Source organism: Neopelma chrysocephalum, unplaced genomic scaffold, assembly GCF_003984885.1.
Source record: "Neopelma chrysocephalum unplaced genomic scaffold, ASM398488v2 Primary Assembly neopelma1_84, whole genome shotgun sequence".
Taxonomy (NCBI): Eukaryota; Metazoa; Chordata; class Aves; order Passeriformes; family Pipridae; genus Neopelma; species Neopelma chrysocephalum.
The window spans coordinates 5,962,553-5,982,978 of record NW_020897746.1 but is presented as its reverse complement, the minus strand read 5'-3'; the positions used below and the strand labels follow the sequence as shown (position 1 = coordinate 5,982,978).

The 20,426-nt window shown below is 55.4% G+C and overlaps 1 protein-coding gene across 19 annotated transcripts in view; it reads right to left on the bottom strand.

The window, feature by feature from the left end:
- Positions 1 to 18,604, bottom strand: part of CACNA1G (calcium voltage-gated channel subunit alpha1 G) — a 145,871-nt gene extending 127,267 nt beyond the window's left edge. For 18 of the 19 annotated variants that reach the window (XM_027691374.1, XM_027691388.1, XM_027691389.1 and 15 more), the window contains exon 1: positions 18,282 to 18,604. In XM_027691374.1, the coding sequence (XP_027547175.1) occupies positions 18,282 to 18,523 (242 nt within the window). In that variant the 5' untranslated portion in view covers positions 18,524 to 18,604. The remainder of the gene's footprint in view (positions 1 to 18,281) is intronic. The other variant, XM_027691376.1, reaches the window with a different exon arrangement.
- Between the last annotated feature and the right edge of the window lie 1,822 nt (positions 18,605 to 20,426).

The window sequence follows — 20,426 nt, the reverse complement described above, 5'->3', positions numbered from 1 at the left end:
CTGCTGCACCCAGAGTGGTGCAGGGGGACGCATCCTTCACCTGCCCTGGTACCCGATGGCTTCGCAACCTGCAGCATCCTCAGCCTCGTGCTGGTCACAAGGCACCACAGGTGGCGAGGGAGGAGGAGGAAGAGGGGGAGGAAGCTCCCATTGACACTCTTGGCCAGCAAACAGGCTTCTTTCTACCTTTTCATAAGCAAAATAAAATCCACCAATTTAAGGTGATGCGGTATTTCAAGCCACGGTCGTCAGCACCTGCTGTGAGTGTCTCCAAAATCACCGCTCATTCATCCCGTCTGCCCACGCGTCCTCGGCAGCGACAGCGGGAGGGGCTGGGGGCGGGGGGTCCCCAGGATCTGTGTCACCCTGCAGGAAGCTGGCACGGGAATACTGACACCAACCTCCTGGCCCTTATGCTCCTCCAGCCAGGCCAGGTGAGACCTACTGGCTCAGCACCCTGCAGAGACTTGACATACTCATCGCCCCCATTGCCCAAGCAGGGCAGGATCAGGCCCCGTGGGAGCTGCCAAAGGCATTTTCCCTTTCCCCCTCCTCCAGCCCAGCTGCAGTGAGGGGCCGTGGGAGGTGGGAACGAGGCAGCGAAAGGCATCAAACGTGGCACCGAACCCGGCCATAAATAATCTCCTGAGCACAGCCAGGTTTTACAGCCTTTCCCCCCACCTTCCTCCGGCAAACCTGAGAGCGTCCTGGATTCCTAACCTGGAAACGGTGGAAATAGCAGCGACTTTCTCCCCTCCTCTGAAAGGATGGGGATGAAAAAGCAGCACCATTGGGAAAAGCTGCAGCCTCACCCAGCTCCACAGTGCAGGGACAGCGTGACCCAAGAGGACCCAAACCACAGCCCCTCCACCCACTTCCCATTCCAGAAAAATTTCATCTCACGTTTAAGACACAGGATTGCCAAAAAGATCCTGCCTCGCACCGCTTTTCCTGTATGCCTGGAGGCAAATCATCTCATCTGCCATATGCATCAGTTCAGTGTATAAAATTCATGGAATAATAACAACAAGGATTCTTTTTCCTCCTCCCTGCTGTGCTCTTGTGTCTGCTGGGAGTGCAGACTCACCAGGATGGCATCAACTGCCTGCACGCTGCAGTGCCCAGTGCGGCTGCGCCCATGGGTGCCACATTACAGAAGCACGTGCTGCTGCTCTGGCCGGCTGTCCTTGGGAGATAGACTAGGAAAAACAACCCAGTTGCCCTCCCCACCTTCCCCCGGGGGTATTTAACACTAATGTGATAATCTCCTCTCCCCACGCACACACGTGTTTTCTTGGAAGAGCAATAAAGGAGAATAAAAATGCGAGTCTGGGAATGCTGGACATTTGCTAAGCCACCGCCCCGGAAAGGCTTGGATGGCCAAAAGTCAAGCAGAGGGGTGTCTGCGGCTCGGGTCCATCCCAATGAGGACCTGGGGGGAAGCACTGCTCAGCACTTGGGCTGCATCCCAGCGCATCCCAGCTAGGGATCCTCCCCCCAGTTTAATCCACTTCGACCTGAAGAATTGGGTGGTGGAAATGCAGTGGGTGGGGACCACAGTTTGGGGGTGTAAGTGGATTTTCACAGGTTCCTGCAAGGCTGGAGGCAGGAGGAGCTGCCCACCGGTGCCCTCACCAACCAACCGCCAGTTTCAGCCCACAGTATCCTCCAGGGCTGCCAACAGTCAAGCCTCTGCCAACACCAAAACCTCTGTCAACAGTGAAATCTCTGCCAAGACTGAAACCTCCGCTGCAGCAACGGCTCACCCCAGGCCAGCTCTCAGCCTGTACCAGCCCTCAGTGGGGATGTGTTAGTTCAGTCACGCAGACCTATTGATTCAGAAGCATTAATTGGTCTTTACTGTTCAAATACTGACCTCAATTAGAGCCACTTTTCCTTTTTTCCTCTTTTTTTCCCCTCCCTTTGCTGGCTCCTTCCCCTTGGCTCTGCTAGTTTAAATACCAAAATACCTACACTGGCCTTGGGGAGACACGGCGTTAACTGTACATTTGTATCTCATTTATAGTCAGGCTCCTTGCAGCCTTAATAAGCACATCCCTAAAAAAAGGGGGGGGAAAGGCACCCACTGGAGGGGATGTTTGCTCGGAGCCGCTCAGTCATTACGGGGAATTTGGAGATGGCACTGCCAACTCCGAGCTCTGGGTTTGAACAAATCCCTGATTTGGATGACGCTCAGCTGGAGCGATGGCACAGTCTTTCCCCAGGAGTGATCCCAAAGGAGTAGCACAGCTCTGTCCCACTGCAGCCCACCCGGCCTCTAGCCCCCTGCTCGCTGAGAATGCAACAGCCCTTGAAGTTGCTCTAATTCTCATTATTTCCTTCCACTGATTCCCTACCCGTGGCATCCCAAAGCCAAAGCCCAGGAGAAAACAGCCGGGATTTCAGATTTAATTAAACCTCGTTGAGCAGGCTGCAGCCTTCCTCAGAGCTGTTCTCCCTGAGCCTCCTGCACGCAGTGGGATAAGCCCAGGTCAGCACCAGGGAGCCAGAGAGGGCAACTCTTGCCCAATGCTGGCAAGGGGGGGTACCTGCTGAACCCAGGGCTTGGGGCTAACTCCCGTCTCAGAAGCACAACACACTTGCTGGGGTAAGAAGCCCAGTAGTTGGAAATTGTATCCCAATTCCCTATCTATTTATTTATTTAACCACCTTGCTGCTGGTTGAATGGAGCCCCAAGATCATCAATCGGGGCACATCACAACCACAGAGGTGGGTATTTGCTGCCAGCCCCAACAGACAGAAGAGCTTCAGCACAGATTTTCCACAGTTTTAATGTTTATCCAGCATGGCACTGATTTTATGTCTCACCAGGATGGACCCACAACCCAAAACTGTCCCACAGGAAATACCTCTCCCACAGCACCAGCCCCGCTCTTGACCCACATTCATTTTCCCACAACAAATAAAAGACAGGTAAAACTCCAAAAGTTTCAAAGTCTCCCAGTCCCACCCAAAAAGTACTTGAGCAAAGTCAGAGCTCCAGTCCCCCAAAAAGCCAGTGGGATTTGGGCACTGCTGAAGGAGTCATCTAATGGTGTCTCCCAGTCCCCTGCAGACCAAGCACCAGCCATGAGGAGAAAAACAAGCGAGAAAAGGTTGGCCTGAATGTTCACCAAAAAAAAGAAATAAAAAAATTTACTAGCTCATATTAACCAGCTCAGCTCACAACCTCTAAAATACCAAACCTGTAAACCTTCCCAAAGCCACCCCATTTATTCGCAGGGCTGTTTACAGAAACCAGGGATACTCCTAAGTGTCCATGCAGTCTTCCCATTAAAAACACATTGCGACAACGGGGGAAGAAAGGGCTGAAATGCGTTTGCAAGAAACGCTTCAACAGCTCCAAATAAATGAGTTCCTAAAGATTTTCAACCTCTTAGTGGATAAATTCGGGGAAGGGCTGTGTTTGCTGAAGCGACTCAGAGCGAACGCTGCACCCAGCACGTGTGTGCAACTTGACGTCCGCAGTGTTTTACATGAGCTGGGGCTGCTCTGAACCTCCCATGGTGTGACCCCAGCAGACGCCTCACACTCACCAGCTACAAATCCTAATTAACCTGTAGCACCTCAGGCTGGTTAATGAGGTGCTGAGCAAGCCATGGCACAGGCTGCATGGAGAGATGGTGCGTGTCCTGCTGCCTCCCCGTTTCCCGGATGCTGCCCATCAAGGAGCAGCATTCTCGGCCTCTACTCCCCATTTTGGTGGCTGGGAAAACCCCAGTTTGAGGATAAGGTGACCTCAGACACCACAAAGAAAACCCGCCCACAAATACCTTACTGTGACTCTGTTCTGCCTGTGGTGAGGTGGTTTCCAGCCCTCCAGCTCTGAGCATCTCTTATTTTTCTCTCCCTTCAGCAACCCAAAGCCCATCAGATGATTAATTTAAATCATTTTGCTCCCCTCCAAGGCCTGCTGCCGTCATGAGGAAGACAAAAACTGGACAGCAAGCACCTTTCTTCTACACCTTCATCAGCCTAGGAACATCCCACTGGACTGTGCCCTGGGACACCTTACAAAGCCAATTCCTCCAAAGCCCCCGGGGTCCTGCAGCCCCTGAGCCCTTCCCCAGTTTCACTCAAGCCCCCACTCCCCACAGCGGTGGGTTCACCCTGGGATAAACCCCACCACCACCTCCCAGAGCAGAGATTTAACAGAGGATGCTAAAAAGCTACCGGCCCGTTTCCATGGGTACATGAGGCACATGTTGCTATGTGATGCTCGGTCCGTTTCCATGGAGACAGCAGGGCTGTCACCACGCAGGGCTTATTAGTTGCCATGGCTATTAAAAGGCGCTTGTCCTCTAGGGACCTGGAAGGACCAAGGCCACCACCTTCCCCCTGCTTCTCTCTGGGATGGTACCAGCTACCTGGCAGCCTGGTGGGGACCTGGCCATGCAGGTCCCTGAAGCCACAGCGATGGGCACCTCCAAGCTAAGGTGAAGAGGAACCTCTGTCCCACATTTTCCCACAGAGAGCCACATGTACCCCAGCCCTTGGGGTGCCGCATCTCAGCAATGGGGATTTACAGCTGACACAGACCCCGCCCTAACCCCCACAAAGCAGAGTGAGCACGTAGAAGGGCCCAGTTGCCATCTCCCCACTGGACCCTGTCACACCTCCCCATCAGCCCAGCACAGAGAATACATCTTTGCCTCACATTGGACATGATGGTATGGCCAAATCCACATGTCACCAGGCAACACCACAACGGAACTCAGCCCTTAGAGACAAGGCAGTGCTGCAAAATACATGCAAGAGCATCGTCCACCCCGCAGTGGACCACCCTCCTGCCCTCCTCAGCCTGCTGCAAACAGCCACATTGCATGGTACAGCCCCTGCCTGCTATTTCCAAAGGTCATTTCTCTGAGCAAGGAGAGTTCCTTGCTCCCTTCTCCAGTCCCTGCAGACACCTGGGCTACCAGCCCCCAGCACAGGATCCAGCCCCCAGCCTCACCCCAGCAGCTCATAACACAGCCCTGCACCCACCACTCCATCTTCTCTCCAACTGCATTCCAGGAGGGGAAATAGAGATGCAAAAAAAGTCCTGGCTTTTATTTACTTTTAATTTTTCCCCATTTAGACACTCCCAGGCCCCCACTTCAGAGCCCCCACACTGCTGGGCCAGGACAGCATCTGAACTCATATCCATCCTATCTCAAACCACCTCCCCAACAGGCCCTAACTGGGTTTTTATGCAGCCACATAAACCCCTATGGAAAATACTTACATGCTCTATTAAATAAATTAAGGGTATTATTTTCTCATCATTTTGTTAGATTTTCTAGGAAGGATATAATTTTTCATTTAACACTATTGGATGAAAAAAAAAACCCCACAACCAAAAACCTATAGAAAGGTATATTACCCTGTAGTGGAAAATTAGATTCCTCCTACACAATACTATAGGATGATTTAAATATAACATATAGGAATATAACATGTTATTAAATTGTATAGTATCTTTCTAGAAAGACCTACAGTATAGGATTCTAAAAATTACTCCCAAAACCTATTATGCTTCAATCTAGCCCAGCTGGTTTCCTTTCTATTACATGCTGCAACTTTTCCTAAAAGGTTCAGGTTTTAATTGTGTCTTGAAATGCTGCTGCAATCACGCTCCAAGAATGGCTCCAAACTCCTCCGGAAATGACAAACCCAAGTGGGAAACCCCTGGCCTTGGGGTGGGATAGATGCAGGGATGGATGGGACTCTGCACTCTCCCACAGTCAAAAAATACTTTAATTGGCAGAGGGGAGAGGGGTCCAGCCCTTTGGCCTCATAGGCACAAAGCAATTCTGTATTTCAGCTCAAACAGTCCCAGCCCTCTCCCAGCACTTAGTATCCCAAATATTCAGGGGATTCAAATAGTTATTGATGCCCCAGCATCAGCACCCATCCTCTTCCCCCCTCTGCCAAAAAAAAAAAAAAAAAAAAAAAGGGTTAGGGATAAAAGTTGCCTTTAGCTGTTGCCATAGAGACTCTCCAGCTCAGCATAGAAACCCCAAATCTTGTAAAAAATGGAAGAATTTAGGATTTTAATCAGTGAGAACACACGGGAGGCCAGGAGCATCAACACACATCCTTGCCTTAACAGGGAGATGTGTTCACCCCTCGTTTAACAGCCTGAGAGCCAGCTGAGAGCGGGGACACAGAGAGCGAGAGGAATGAAAGCAATGAAAACCCCGTCCGCTTTCGAGTATTTTCTGTCCCCAGCGAAGCAGCTGCTCGCTGCCCAGGCTGATTCTGGACCAACACCCCACCGGCCAAGCTGTTTGTGTTCCTTTTTCCTTCATCCGCTGCCAGAAAAAGAGAAAATAAAATTCAACAATACAAGCTAGGCAAAATATTTCCCAGAACCACACTATTTCTCCCATAAACTTCACCTCGCAGCCAGCGCGGCCAGCAGCGGGGGAGGAAAAACAAAGGAGAAAATCCCGACTTCTGACACCACGAGATGTTTTCGCGACTGTCTCGAAATGGCTCTTTTTCTGCCGCATCCTCCACATTCACTCCTGACCCGACTTCCACCGTGACCACAAATCAAACACCGTGGGATAAAACTCACTGCTCTGGCATTTTCACTGCTTGGCAGAGCCGCCGGCTTCAGCCGTGGCCCCTGGCTAAGACAAACACTGCCGGGAGCACGCTCCGGTGGCTGCCTCTCCGCCAGAGGCACGCTGCGGCGTGCCGAGGTGGCCAAAGGATCCTATTTTACCACCATTTAAGACTGGTGGTGAGTTTGGGAGGGCATGGCACCCACCAACAGCTCAGGGATGGGGCAGCGGTTTCACCTGGCAGCGGGATGCTGGGGATAACCAAAGCCACAGCATCAGGGAAAAGCCTCCTGCGCCAAGGGGTGTCGTGTTTCGTGCCTGAGGATACGAAAGTTTGAGGAATACCAAAACAAGGAACTTCAAAAAGGAGCGGTGTTGGCCCAGGGAATATTGTAGTATGAGCTCAGCCGCTTTGGAGCGATGGAAAAAATCACGCGCTGACCCGAAGGGGTGGCGGGAGGACTCGGTGTGCAGGGACTGAGCTACAGACATACCACCAGCAACCACCCAAGGGGCCCGGGGGGAGCTGGGTGGGGGTGCAGGTACCTGTGGCAACACCCCAGCACCCCAAGCTGCTCCACAGCCCCAGACCTGGGGAAGGACCCAGATTCAGGGGCTTCAGGCAAGTGATCCCACATTGCCCCTGGCACGCTGACATAGAGGCAAAGCTTACTGTCTGCTCACAGCCCAGGGAGGCTGAGGGGTCTTTTCAAAACCTTCCACCACCACCAAGTCCCGACCTGCTCAGCTTGTCAGCCAGCCCCTCACCTTTACCCACTGCTGCACATCCAGATGCCCACTGGGATGGAGGTTCATTTGCTTTCCACTAACTCCATCCCTGACAACCCAGGGAGATGCAGGATGCATCCACCCCACCACCAGCTCCTCCAGAAACCAAGAACTGGAGTCAGGGCCCAGCTGGCAAGGAAGGTACTGGAGGGAGGCAGCGTGGATAGGGAGTTACAGGCTAAAGAAGCTGCTATGCATCTTTGGAAAAAAGATGATTTTGGCCTGAAGGTCACAGGGAGAGGAGTTTTGTGACTCCTTTCTGTGCCTTTGCTCTTCTTCCATTGCAAAAGCAGATCTCACCACACACTGCCGTGCCCTGACATTGCTCAGCCCGTGGTGGGGACGTGTCTGTGTACACACACACTGTGCAACCCCAAAACTGCCCTGGAGTCCCCTGGATGCTCTTGGGGTCACTGCCAGGCTCAGCACAAGGGCTCTGCTCAAGGACTCTCATTCCTCCCCTCCTCTCTTTGCTCTGGACTAAAGCAGCCAGGTACCCACGGGTGCAGCCAAGCACTTGCATGGCCTTGAGACACAGGGCTGAGGCAGAAGCACCTCCTGCCCTCGGATAAAGGCAACGAACCACTCCAAATCAGCTTTGCCAAAGGCCCCCAGCCCTCCCTGCACAGCCCCATCCCCCTTGAGCAGCTCCCTCCCCTGCACTCTCTCTTGCTGTGCCTGTGTGTGGGTGTATTTGGAAACGAGATCTTTCCAGCTGAACTGCAAAATGAAATGCAGAGATCACAACTCCTCGAATAGCTTCATTGCACACACATCCCCCCCAACCTCCATCCTGCCCCCGATGCAAAACCCAGGCAATAGTAAAAAAAAAAAAAAAAAAAAAAAAAAAGAGGTGAAAAGAAAACAAGGTGTTCAGCAGATGAAAGGGGGAGATTCAGAGGAGGGGAGGTACAGCAAAGCACTTTCAGTGCATCCTTTTGTCCCCCAGTTCACCACCAGATTTGCAGCTTGACCCCCACTTGCCCAACCCTCTGAGCTCCCAGAGCTGAGACAATCCAGCTTCATGGGGCTACAAGAAAAGAGAAAACAAAACCCAGCAAAAAGCCAAGCCCAAAACCCAGCTGAGATGTGAACATCCGCTGCTGGAGGAGCCAGAGCCCATTTACTGAGATGAAGGCAAAGTGTCTCCACCCTCGCTGCGGGTACCCCATGCTGGCCATGGGCTGCTCTGCTGTTTCCCAGCCTGGAAAAAGGCAGGATTCCCCTGTGCTGCTGCCATGAGCAGTTTCTGAAGAAGAAGGGGCTGTGATTTGACCACAGTGGGGGAAATTGCTCCCACAGGCACAGCATGTTGGTGTCTGGAGGGGAGAGGCAGGGCCTGGGAAAGGGGCTGCTGGGGGGACAGGATGTGCTCCATCCCAGAGGAAGTCTCCTAACAAATACCCTCACCAAAGCAATGCCTCACCCAGGATGCAGCAGAGCCTGAAGAGATGGGGCAGGGGAGGGTTGGGGGTGAGAGCACTGCTCACCTGGCCCAGGGACTTTTCCAACTAACACGAGCTGTGCCAGAGACCAGGCTCAACACACACTGCTGTAAGGAGAGTCATGGAGGCAGTGAGATATCCCCTACACAAAACACAGCCCAAGGGATGGGAAGAGAATGCCCACCTTAGCTAAAGAAAGACTGGCATAGCTCAGGCCCTCTCCCCTGGCTCATGGATACCCAAACCCCTCGGGCAGGGCTATTCAGGGGCACGCTGAGAACCCCCAGCTTATTTCACCAAGCCATCCTCAACCTCCAAACTGCCTTTTAAGGGGCACAAAATTCCAGGCACAGGGGAAAAAGGGAGTGGACAAGAGTATGAGGCTCCAGCTATGATCCATTCCAACTCCAGAGACAAGAAGCTTCACCTGAACCTCTCCCCCAAGTCAAATTGGGCTCCACACCCTCCAGCACTGAGCCAACCACAAATCACAAACAGTAAAGCAATTTATACAAGGCAGAGACATTCAAGATTTATGCTGTATGCTTGCCATAAAGTGCAAACACATTCCCCTCCACACGTGGCTGAATCCTTTGTCAGAGGAATTTGGGTTTTTGACCCTAGAAGTCAGAATGAGTCTCTGAAGGAACATCAGAGACAGACCTGCGCTGTGACCCTGAGCAGATTACAGTCTCAGGGGTATATCCCGAGACATATTTATGGCCCTCCAAAGCAAGATAAGTCAATAACCACATACAGTAGCAGTTACAAGTCAGATATTAATTTAATTCCTTTCCTCCCTATCTGCCCAAATAAGCATTAATTCAATGGAGCATCAGAGGGCTCCATTATTTATAATTCTTACTGGAGTTTCTGTTTTCTCCCATTAAGGTAGAATTGCTACAGCCAGGCTACCTAGACATGATGGTTCCCAAATCAAAGACATTTTGCATCCAACACAGGCATGGGGACCGCCAGCCCAGACCTGGGATTCATTGCTATTAGCAGCTTACGCCAACGCGGAGGAGGCTGGTTAAAGTGCAGCCCATCAAACGCACTTAAAAGCCTTATTCAACCACCAGCAGAAGGAACATTTTATTTCTACAGACCCTGGGGCTGAGCAGGAGCCGAGATGTTTGTTCCCTTCCGCGGGATCTGGCCAACCCGGCCCTGGGGGTTGCGAACCCACCGCGGCAGAGCTCCCACCACCTTCCCCCCTCCCCGGAGCCAGGTTCTTCCCAAGTCTAGTCTCAACCCAGAGCTAAAAATGAACCTTATTCATGATTAACATCTCTATTTGCATAGCGTGGCTGGCAGCTTAACACCAAATAAATGTTTTGGCAGCGGGAGTCGCAGGCATGGGGGCGAGCCCTGCCCTCCAGAAGGGAGCTTCAGCCTCGCCATGGGTTAACGAGCACTTTCTAATTGAATTAGCAAATCATTAACAAGCCCTGTTCGCCATCTGGGCAGGGGAAGGCTCTGCCTTGGGCTGCTCTGGCCACCAGCATCTCAGGAGAGAACACAGAGGCGGTCAATAACATCAGAGGAGGAGGGAGTGCTAAACCTGACCTGATTAAGTTATGAATCACAGGAAATCCTGGAGGCATAAACCTCCCCAGGGCGGTTGGGCGGCCAAGGTGGGTGAATCCCTGTGAATCCCCTCGCCCAGCTCCCCTGTCGCCAGCTGTGGGTTTGCCTTCAAGCCCCCAGGGTTAGGGAGATCTCAAAGCTGGTTTGGTGGATGCACTGGGGGAAACCTCTTGGAAGAGAACCAAATTAGAGATAAATATAAGGATGCTTTGCACCAGGAACCCTCTAAGTGTGGGGCTAGCGCCTGGATTACAGTAAATAAATCCCCTTTTCTTTATAAGCTCATCTGTGCCAAGCTCTCAGCTCTCACTCATCACCTGCTTTAGCATTTTGTTCCCATTTTCAGCGCTCTCCTGCCCTCACCCCTGGATTTCCCATTCCAGCAGAGGGAGAGAAAAAGCCAGGAGGACACGGGTGACACCAAAAAAAAAAAGCCCCAACACCAAACAGCTGCCAGTCCCTTTTGCCTAGGAAACACGCTGAAAAATCCCAACCAAAACAACATTTCAGGCACAGAAGCCAAACCAATAGACAATTTCCATCTACTTGTGACTAACCAGTGAACTTCTGAGGGCTGAGTCACGGGTACGTCCTGGTCCCACGCACGTGTGCGCGGCCGCGGCTCACGCCAGGACCTGCCCGGCTGTGCCACGCCTCGGGCACACGGTGCTGCTCCTGGCACCCCAACAGCCCCTTTCCCGTAAGGCAGTAACCAGCACCACCGCAGCCAGCGCGGAGAGCGAGCCTCAGAGCTTCCCTCAGCAAATATTCGGGCTGAAAAATGTGTTTTTTCCATCTGCTCGAAGCTTCTTTGCCGGGGCTTTGGTAGGAAGCAGATGTGAGAGCATCCCAAAGCACGGCCGGTCGTTACTCACTCTGTTATATAAAACCATGAGAATTTCCTCCCCCTTTTTTTTTTTGTTTTATTTCTTAGCACCAAGCCAGATTCCTGGGTGAGAGGCCAAGGCTGGCGAAAGCTGAAGCCAAACGAACCCAGGTTGGGGGAAACCTCCATGTGCATCACCATCCAAAGGGAACATTTCACTTCTAGGTCGCTCAGCGGAGAGCCAAGGCGCCGGGGAAGGGAAAGCCACGGTCTGGCCTCATAACAAACCCAGAAACACTTAGGCCTCCTAATTAAATAGGAAATTCAACCCCCTCCAAACCACAATGAAGCTTCAAAGCCCTCCCAACCTGACTCCGGATGCTCCTTCCCCTGCTCCCCAAGGACAGCCCCGCTCCCTCAAACCCTCCTTCCAGCCAGCAAAGCTGCCGGGGGCAAAGGCTCCCCACGGGTCCTCTGCCAAGGGAAAATGATTTCATGATCCAAGTGAAAAAGCCATCAGGGAGGTTCGTTTTAGCCAAAGGTTTTGCTCCCTTCCAGCAAAACAGTAGGAAGAAAAAGGAGAGCTGAGAGAGACCTGGGCAGGGAACTTGAGGCAATCCAAAACTTGGGGCTATCCAAAACTTGGTCTTTTCTTCATGGGGGGAAAAAAAAGTGAAAGAGAGTTTAAAGTAAAAATGAGAAAGCAGCATTTTTCAGCATGACGCCAAAACTTCTGCAGGGGGTGCTGGGGGAGAAGAAAGCAGAAAATTTTCTATGCATCATAAAATCACGGACATTTCCAGACTGGCTCCAACACCCCGTGCTACTGAACAGGGGAGAGAACACAAAAGCCAATCAAGTCGAGAGCAGGGAGTCTGATGGGAGACACACTGGCCCCAGGGATGAGTGGTGGTGGCTGGGGTAGTCCAGCCCCATCCCGAATCACCACCCGCCTGAGCCTCCCAGTCCTGGGCATGAGGGGCTGGGGGAGAGCTGAGATCCCCTCCCAGCCACCCTGCCCCAGCTCCTGGCCCAGATGAAAAACAGCCCCGTAGGGGCCATTCACTTAAGAGTTGGACTCGCTGATCCTTGTGGGTCCCTTCCAGCTCTGTGATATTCTGTGAACTGATACCAAGCAGGTCTCCGGAGACAGCCCCCCATCCGGCATGGGAGCCCTTGTTCCGGATTTCCTACAAGGAGCCAAAGCAGAGCTGTCCCCGAGCAGCGCAGGGTCCCCGGGCAGGACGGGGCCACCCCTCCCGGCCGGGGCTCCCCGCGCCGGGATGACATAACCACGAACTGCATGAGGCCGAGCCTTTTGTCTGCGCGCCGGGAGAGAGGGAGGGAAAGCAAGAAAGGAAGAAAGAAAGAAAACTTCTGGAAGTCATTACAATTCCTCTGCTCCAGTCTCCTTTTTGGCAGACAGCTTCCCTCCCCCCCACCCCCCCCCCGCTTCAAAATGCCAGCCTATGATTTTTAAATGAGAAAAAGCTGCGCTGTACTCCAGTGCTTGGATAAACTCCTACACAAACTTCCAGATGTGACACAACAGCCTGGAAGAGGGAATTCGCAGAAGAATCTCCTTAAAAAACACACACACACACACGCAGGGAGCAAAGGAAGCGCCTGGTTGCCAGCAGAGCCGGGCGATGGATGGGTCCAGAGGTCCCTGGTGAGGTGTGGTGTGTTACCTAGGTTAGGGTCGAGCGGCTCCTGGCTCTGCTGGTGACGCAGGAAAGAGAGGGATGCTGGCAGCTGCACCCAGCTCTGGGAGGTGGGCACCACCCGCTGCTCCTGGTGAGTCCCAAAGGCTTTGCGAACACAGGGAAGAAGATTTGCAGTTATTTGTCACCTGGGAGGAGGGAAATAACCACTGCACCCCTGTGCAGCCCTTGCTAAAAGGTGATGGGCCCTGTTTCTCCCCGAGACCCTCACACAGGAGCTGGTGTGAGCCCAGGGATGCATCAGCAGCAGGATGCTCCGTCCCAGACAGGAGGGCCAGGGGCTGCAGGAGTCCCCTCTGCCAGGGATCAGCCAGACAAGTCGTGTTTCATTTCTCCCCAGAAGCCAGGGAAGGGGCACAGAGCCGGCAGAGGCTCAGCTGGAGCAGGAGCGTTTCCATCTGTCTGGGGAGGGGTGGGAGGCACCGGACGTCGAACTGGGTCACAGGAGAGAAACAAGCTCAGGTGCCCTGGGATGGATCAGACACAGGTGAAGCAAATGGATTCTGGCTCTTTTGTGGGGTTTTTAAATCGAAACAAGATCCATTTCAGGTCTGACCTGTCAAATCAAAGCTTTTTGCTTTGTTAAACTCCAAAGTGAGGCTGGAACAAATGTACCGAAGTGTAAAGGACACCACGTGCGCTCTCCCCTCACAACACACCCTTTTGATAACAAAAAAGTGTTATTTTTAACCCTGCAGTACATTGAACCCTACAAACAGCAGCACAAGAAGTTCTGGGCTACCCCCATGAGTCGGCAGAGCCAAAAAGGGAGTGAGGACCCCAAGTTCCCATGAGGTGACGGGGGTTTTGCTCACCCACTGCCCTCATCGCATCTCCACAGGAGGGAGAGCTGCGGGGGGGCACCGCCAGGGCTGGGGAGCCCAAACCACAGCTCAGCAGGTTCAGTTCTAATCCCCACCAGGCAGGAGGATCCTGGCTCCAGTGCAGTTGGACACATGGACATGCCCCTCCAGAAGAGCTGGATCCGGCCAGGCCAATGCAGAGAAGGGCTGACACACAGACCACCAGTGCTCAGGGTGAGCTCAGCAGGCAAGGTCTGACCATCCCCTCAGCAGGGCCAGCGCTGCCTTCTGGGATGCACCAAGCTCCGACACAGCAGCTTCAGCCACCCCATGAGCCACCCTGGCACAGACCTCATATAAGCCTTGGAGTGAGGCCACAAGAGCTCCGGACCCACTCCTGGAGGTGACTGGGCATCTGCAGCTCTGCTGACTTACAGCGAGAGCTGGGGGCACTCAGCACCTCCCCAGGACTGAGCTCTGACCTCTCCCTACTGGGGAGTGAATGGGGCCATGTGAGGCAGCTGCTGGAACAGTTCTCTGCGTTTTATTGCAGACAGAAAGCAGGGCTGGCTTCCGTGACCAGATCAAGACGTGTTTCTTTGCTAAAGCCATTCTCAAACCCCAAATCCCAGGGACTGTGCTGCAGAGCAGCCAGGCGGGATGGGAGCACTCCTCCCAGCGCCACCCAAACCTCCCCTCCCCAGTGAGGGAATTTACAGAGTTGCCCTTCACCCTCCAAACCAGGAGGAAAAGATGGGATTTCAACCAATTTGGGGGGCATCTCCCCAGAAGAGCACCTTCCAGAAGGTTTTGCAGCCCCCCATTGCCGTGTGCTGCTCTCCAGGCAGCAGCGCTCTGCAGGCAGGCACAGCGCGGGGGACGAGGCAGTTCTCAGTACTACAATAGATATCACAGGCCCTTTCAGTTGCACTGTTATTTTTCTATTCAGAGCTCTTAACGCCAAGCAGTAGCATCCTCCCCACTTTCTCCATCCCCGCTCTTCAATCACTCCTCAACTCTCAAGAAATAGCCTCGTTTCTTGTCTCTGATCAGAGGAGTAGCCTGGCACAGACCCTGCTACAGCCTTTCATCCTCCCAGCCTTCATAGTGCTTTTATTTTAGAACTGAAAGTCAAGTAACCAGCTTGCCTCCTCTTTTCTCCCCCACGAGACTCTTGCTTCTCCTCTCACAGCCTCTCCAGCACGCACATCAGGACACCCTGCATGTGCCACAGTCCTTCCCATCTTGCTGAGCCTGTAAGTCCAGCACTGTGACCATTAAACATGTCCCTGCTCCTTCCCTTTTGACCCAGGCAGTTCTCACTCAGCACAGAACCTTCCATCCCAGAGCCACTGGGAATATGCAGGTGGGTAACCAGGCTCATCCCCCCAGTTCCTCGCAGCACTCAAAGAGGTTTTTGCTCAAAGACCAGGATGGAGTGCAGGGGGAGAACAGCTTCACAGGATGATACGTGTTTAGAGTTAAAAACCCCAAGATTTCAGGCTCTGGAGAATTCCTGGATTAGGACAAACTTCATGACCTCTTTCTAGCCCTAAGGGAGAGGAGGAGCAGGAGAGCAGCACAGTATCCCCCCATCTCCGCACCAGACAGCAAGAGAAAAAGCTCCCTGATCCAGGTAGAGGATACTCTGAACAGAAACATGGCAGAAGAGCTCAACAAACCACTTTGACAGAACTTTGCATCCTTACTGGATACTCAGCACCTCAACCATCGCCCTTCCCTAACCCCACCTCAGCCTCAACTGCCGCACCTACACAAACAACCTGGACAGGGATGGAGGGCAGCATCCCAGGTGCTCCAGATGCACCCTGGGGGCATAAGCTGTTCTTCCCGGGGCAAGAGTGGGTCCTGCACCTCCTCCTGATGCCCCATCAGCAGTGAAGTTGGTTTATCAGCCAGATTAGAGCAGCACAAACCCACCTGGCCAAGCCCCAAGCTGCGCATCTCCACAGGCACAGCTCAAACCAGAGCCCTCCCATCCAGTTTCTGCATGAGCAGATGCAGAAAAGTAAAAACCCCCCATGAGAGTGGCAGAAGCCAGTGAAAGCTCCAAACCCCCCAGAGCTGGGGCAGGATTCACCAGCCATGTGAGCCAAAGCACTGCTGCTCCTCTCCAGGGCAGCTGGTGGCAACAAAGACTTTCCAGCAACGTGATCATATGGTTTTAGCACTGGGGCACAATTCCTAGAAGATTACAGCCTGAGAAGGACCACTCTATTGCCCCACCACACTAAAGGAAAACAATAAAAGTAACAAATATAAACAAAGAACAGGCTCAGCTCCAGCACTGGGGCTGCAGAGAGCCGAAGGGACGAGTGAGAAGATGCTCTGCCGAACAGCCCAGTGAGTGACAGGACACAGTGTGGGTGCCAAGCCGACCACTGCCTCTCTCTCATCTGTAGGCTGAAGTGACTTTTTTTGGTGTTGTTTTTAAATAAAACTCCCCCAATTCTGGGTCAGTGACCCTGAAAACAAACAGCTGCATGCAGCCACACGACTCAGAGACCCACAGCATCATCCCCGCTGGCCCCAGGGCTCCCAGCAAGCGCCTTTCTCTGTCGGTAACAAGCGAGGAACTGGTGACTAGAAAAATCCCAGCTTGCAGGGCTGCACCTAATGCTCATCCCCTGCTTGCGGTGGTGCTTGCAGGTGCCCACAATACCACTAATTTTCCAAGGACAAAAGTTAATCAGCTTGTATTTCCAGCCACAGAGGAGAAAACACATTTCAAGCCGTTATTGGAGTAGGAAATTTTACCGAAAACACTAAAACCATGCAGGTGTTAACACCAGATTCAAAACATTATTACAAAGATTAAAAATGAAAGAAAAAAAAAAGAACAGAGAGACTTGGAAACATATTTAAACCAGCATTCATAAATAATATTAGTCATAGTAGGTAACAAGAACACACTGACTTGCAGCCTGTCGTCTGTCGTTAATATTTCTTTCCAAAACAGAAGGCTTCACAAAGTTGCAAGATTTCTAAGATGTTTAAATAAACGCAGCTTTGAAGTGCTTAGCTGGTGTGAAAGAGATTTGAGGGGGAAACTGCTGGGAGTATTCATGACTGGGAAGAGAAATCTTAGTTTTTTTCCCTCCTGGGGGACATTTTAGGAAAGAAGGCAGCCTGTTTACCAGTGAAATCATTGCTGAAGCTCAAGTAAAACAATATCCACAACTCCAGCAGACCCTCGCTGCTCTTCCCAGGCACACCAACCTCAGCGGAGATGTAATTCCTAACAGTTCCCGAACACCAGGAGTGGGGGAGGACTCGCACCAGGCTATTCTGGCCCTCTATACCATGTAACATGTCCTCCCCGCTACTGCACAGCGTCTCCCCCTCCAGATGTGGGGTTGCTGCTCAGACCTGGTCGCCTGCCTTTCGCGCCGGCAGCGCAGCACGGACCCGGTAACTTCCCGGGCAGCGCTGCCTCTCCCGCACCAGCCCCTGCTGGAAGCCACAGCGCTGCGCTTTATTTCATTCCGTTCCATAATGGAACTGGAGTTTGGGGATGGTAAAATACTTGGAATGCTACAAACTGTGTGCTGGTTGCAACTCAACTCCAAGGGAGGCTTTAAAGAGTGTGGCAAGAAGAAATTTTTCTATTGTCTCCTCTGTTTCTTTTAATTTTTTCCCCCTTCTTTTGAAAGCTTAAACTTGACTAAAGCGGCTCAGACTCAGAGCCTGTGCTGGAGCAGATAGGGAGTTTAGAAGGAGACCAGAAGCTTTTGGGGAGGCACAGCTCACCCCAGGACCTGACAAACAGTTGCCCTTGGCCCACACACACCCAGGGATTGTGACCCCCAGCTTGCCCTGACCCCTTCAAGCAAGGAGCACCCCCCGGGGGACTGCAGAGCCCCCTCGAGCGGCCTTGAACACCCTGAATTATTTAGGGACCCTGGAGCTGGGCAGCAACCCAACCCCACACACACCTCCACCTCCCCTCAGATTGCAACCCCCCCTCCAAACCCTCGAAGAAGGGACCGGAGACGGGAGAGAAACGGGGTCAGGGAGGAAGGACGGGTCTGCAAGGGGGGGTGCTCGATGTTAGGGTCGCTCGGTGTGTCAGAGGAGCGGGACCGGAGGCCGCCGATCCCCGGGGAAGGATGGGCCGCCCGCAGCTCCTGCTCCGACTCCCCGTGGAGCGGAGCGACGGATCCAGCGGGAGCCGCGGCATCGCGGCGGGGCGGCCGGGGGAGGGGAGCTCCGCAGGAGGGGAGCCCCGCACAGCCCCCTCTTCAGCCCCGGACCCCGACAGGCACCGCCGAGCCCCTGCAACAGCCCGGAAAAACTTCCCGGGAGAGCACGGGGGAGGGGGCGAGCGCCGCCGGGTGCCCCCCCCCCGCTCTCCCGGGGACGGCGGGTGACGGGTCCTCCCAGACCCCCGCTCCTTCCCCATCACCCGGCGGGCTCCAGACGAGAGGTGGCCCCCGCCCTGCCCGGCGCTCCGGGGGCGGGGGGGCCCCGCGGGGCTTACCTCGCCGCCGAACACCTGCAAAGGATACGGGTTACAGACCAGCCGGAGGCACCAGCTCCGCGGCCGGCTCTCCTGGCTCAGGTAGAAGAAGACGACGGGGGCCAGCGCCGGGTAGGGCAGCGCCTCCGCCTCTGAGTCGCCGCTGCCCGCCTCCCTGTCCCCCGGCCCCGGGCGGCCCCCGGCCCCGGACAGGTCATTAAGGCGGATGAAAGTCTTGGCTCTGCCCGGCTCCGGATCCTCCTCGGCCGCTCGCGGTCCATCCTCGTCCATCCTCCGGCCGGCGGCCCCGGGGGAGCCGGGGCGACGCGGGGCGAGCCGGTGGGACGCCTAGAGGGGCGCGGCCATGGCGGGGCCGGGGGGCTGGGGGCTGCGGCGGGGCGGCTTCAGCGCCGGGGTGGCATGGCCGGGCGAGCCGCTGCCTCGCCCCCCGCCGGGGCCGGGGCCGGGCCGCCCCCCTCGCCCTGCCCTGCCGTCTGCGGGCTCCGTAGCTCCTCCTCGCCGTGCCTCCGGGGGCCCGAGCCGGGCGAGCCGCGGGCAGGGAGGCGGCGGCGGGGCGGCCCCCGCTGCCGGCTGCTGGCCCCCACCCGCGGGGCGGGCCGCCTTAGCGGCTCTGCCTGCCCCCTCCGCGCCCCAGCATCTGCCCGGGAGCGGGGGATGCTGCCCGGCGCCGCGGGGACGGGCGGGCGGCGGCGGAGGATGCTCCCGCGGCGGCCGCGCCGATCCGAGCGCTCCCGCACAGCTGGATCCCTCACTCCAACTTCAAGTCCCGGCTCCTCCTCCCCCCGCCGCCAATGGGGGCTCCCCCCCGGCCCCTCCGCTCCTCCCCATTGGCTGCCGGGGGTGTCCGTCCCGGCGGCACAGCTGGACGGGCAGGACGGTCCCCGGCGGGGATGGACGGGGCGCACCCGGCGGGGGTCGGGCCCGGGCACCCCCTGCCCTGGGGGGAAATCCGGGGGAAGAACGGGGACCTGCAGCGCCGGGGGCGGGGAGGAGGGGGAAAGCCCTGCGCTGCGTTAGGCGGAGGCAGCCCCCAGTGGGACACTGCAGCACCGGGAGAGGGGGAAGCCGGTGAGAGGCAAGAAGGAAGAGATGGGGCGGGGGGCGAAGAGATGGGGAGGAAAAAGCCGCAGGCGAGCGAGGCCCGCCGGGGCCAAGGTGTCGAGGGCAGCAGGAGCCGGTACAGAGCCCTCCCGTGTGCCGCCCAAACCCTGCTCAAGACCCTCGCCCTGCTGCCCCCCGCCCCGTCCCCCACCGCTTGCGAGCGAAGACCGTGCTGTTGGGCTCGGCGCATGTGGGTCACCTCCCGGTGCCAACCAACCCCCCGCCCCTTGGCGAGGGGCCACCCCGTCTGGAGCCGGTCGCCCCTACGCTGCGTGGGGACACGATCCTGGCCAGCAGCTCGCAGGGGCACCCGGCCCCGAGCAGGCGAGGGGGACCCGCCATCCCCCAACCGCGGGAGCAGCGGGTCCCCCCCGGTCCCCCCTGCTCGGAGGACGCGGCCGGAGCTCCCTCTGCCGGTGCGAGTCCCGGCCGCGGCGGGAGCCGGCCCCGACGGCGGGGACCGTGCCGCCAGCATCCCCGGGGAGGGGGGAACACACGGCCCGACCAGGGGGCACGGCACGCCGAGCCAGACACCTTCCTCCAGCGGGACCAGAGTAACAGATTTTCTGCCAGCAATCCTCATTTTGAGTGCAGACGTCCCCAGGCTGAGCCAGAACCCTGCTTCTAAATGCTTAAGATTTTTTGCCACCTTAGAAACAGCTTTCTCACCCTTCCCCAGTAGCCCCCCGCATCACATTTACATCTATATGCCAAGAGCTCCAGCTAGTCCAAACCACCTGCAAGAACAACAGGCAGATGCTCCTGTCTGACCCAAAAGGCCTTCTCTTGGCCAAATGCTGCTGGCCTGGGAGCATACTCGATCTTGGATTCACAGCTTGTGCTGTCCAGCCCGAGACAAATCACATGGCTATTGGCAAAACTTCAAGGCCAGCCGGGCTCTGCTGCAGAGCTGAGAGATGGTGTCCAGGCAGAGGAGGAGATGCAAACCCCACAGCCCCCCCCAGGGCCAGGAGACCCTCCTGCAAGCCCAGGGGGACACAAGTGTGACAGCACATGGCATGTGTGACACCAGGCGCACGGAGGGCCCGTGACCCAGGTGCTAAGGACAGGG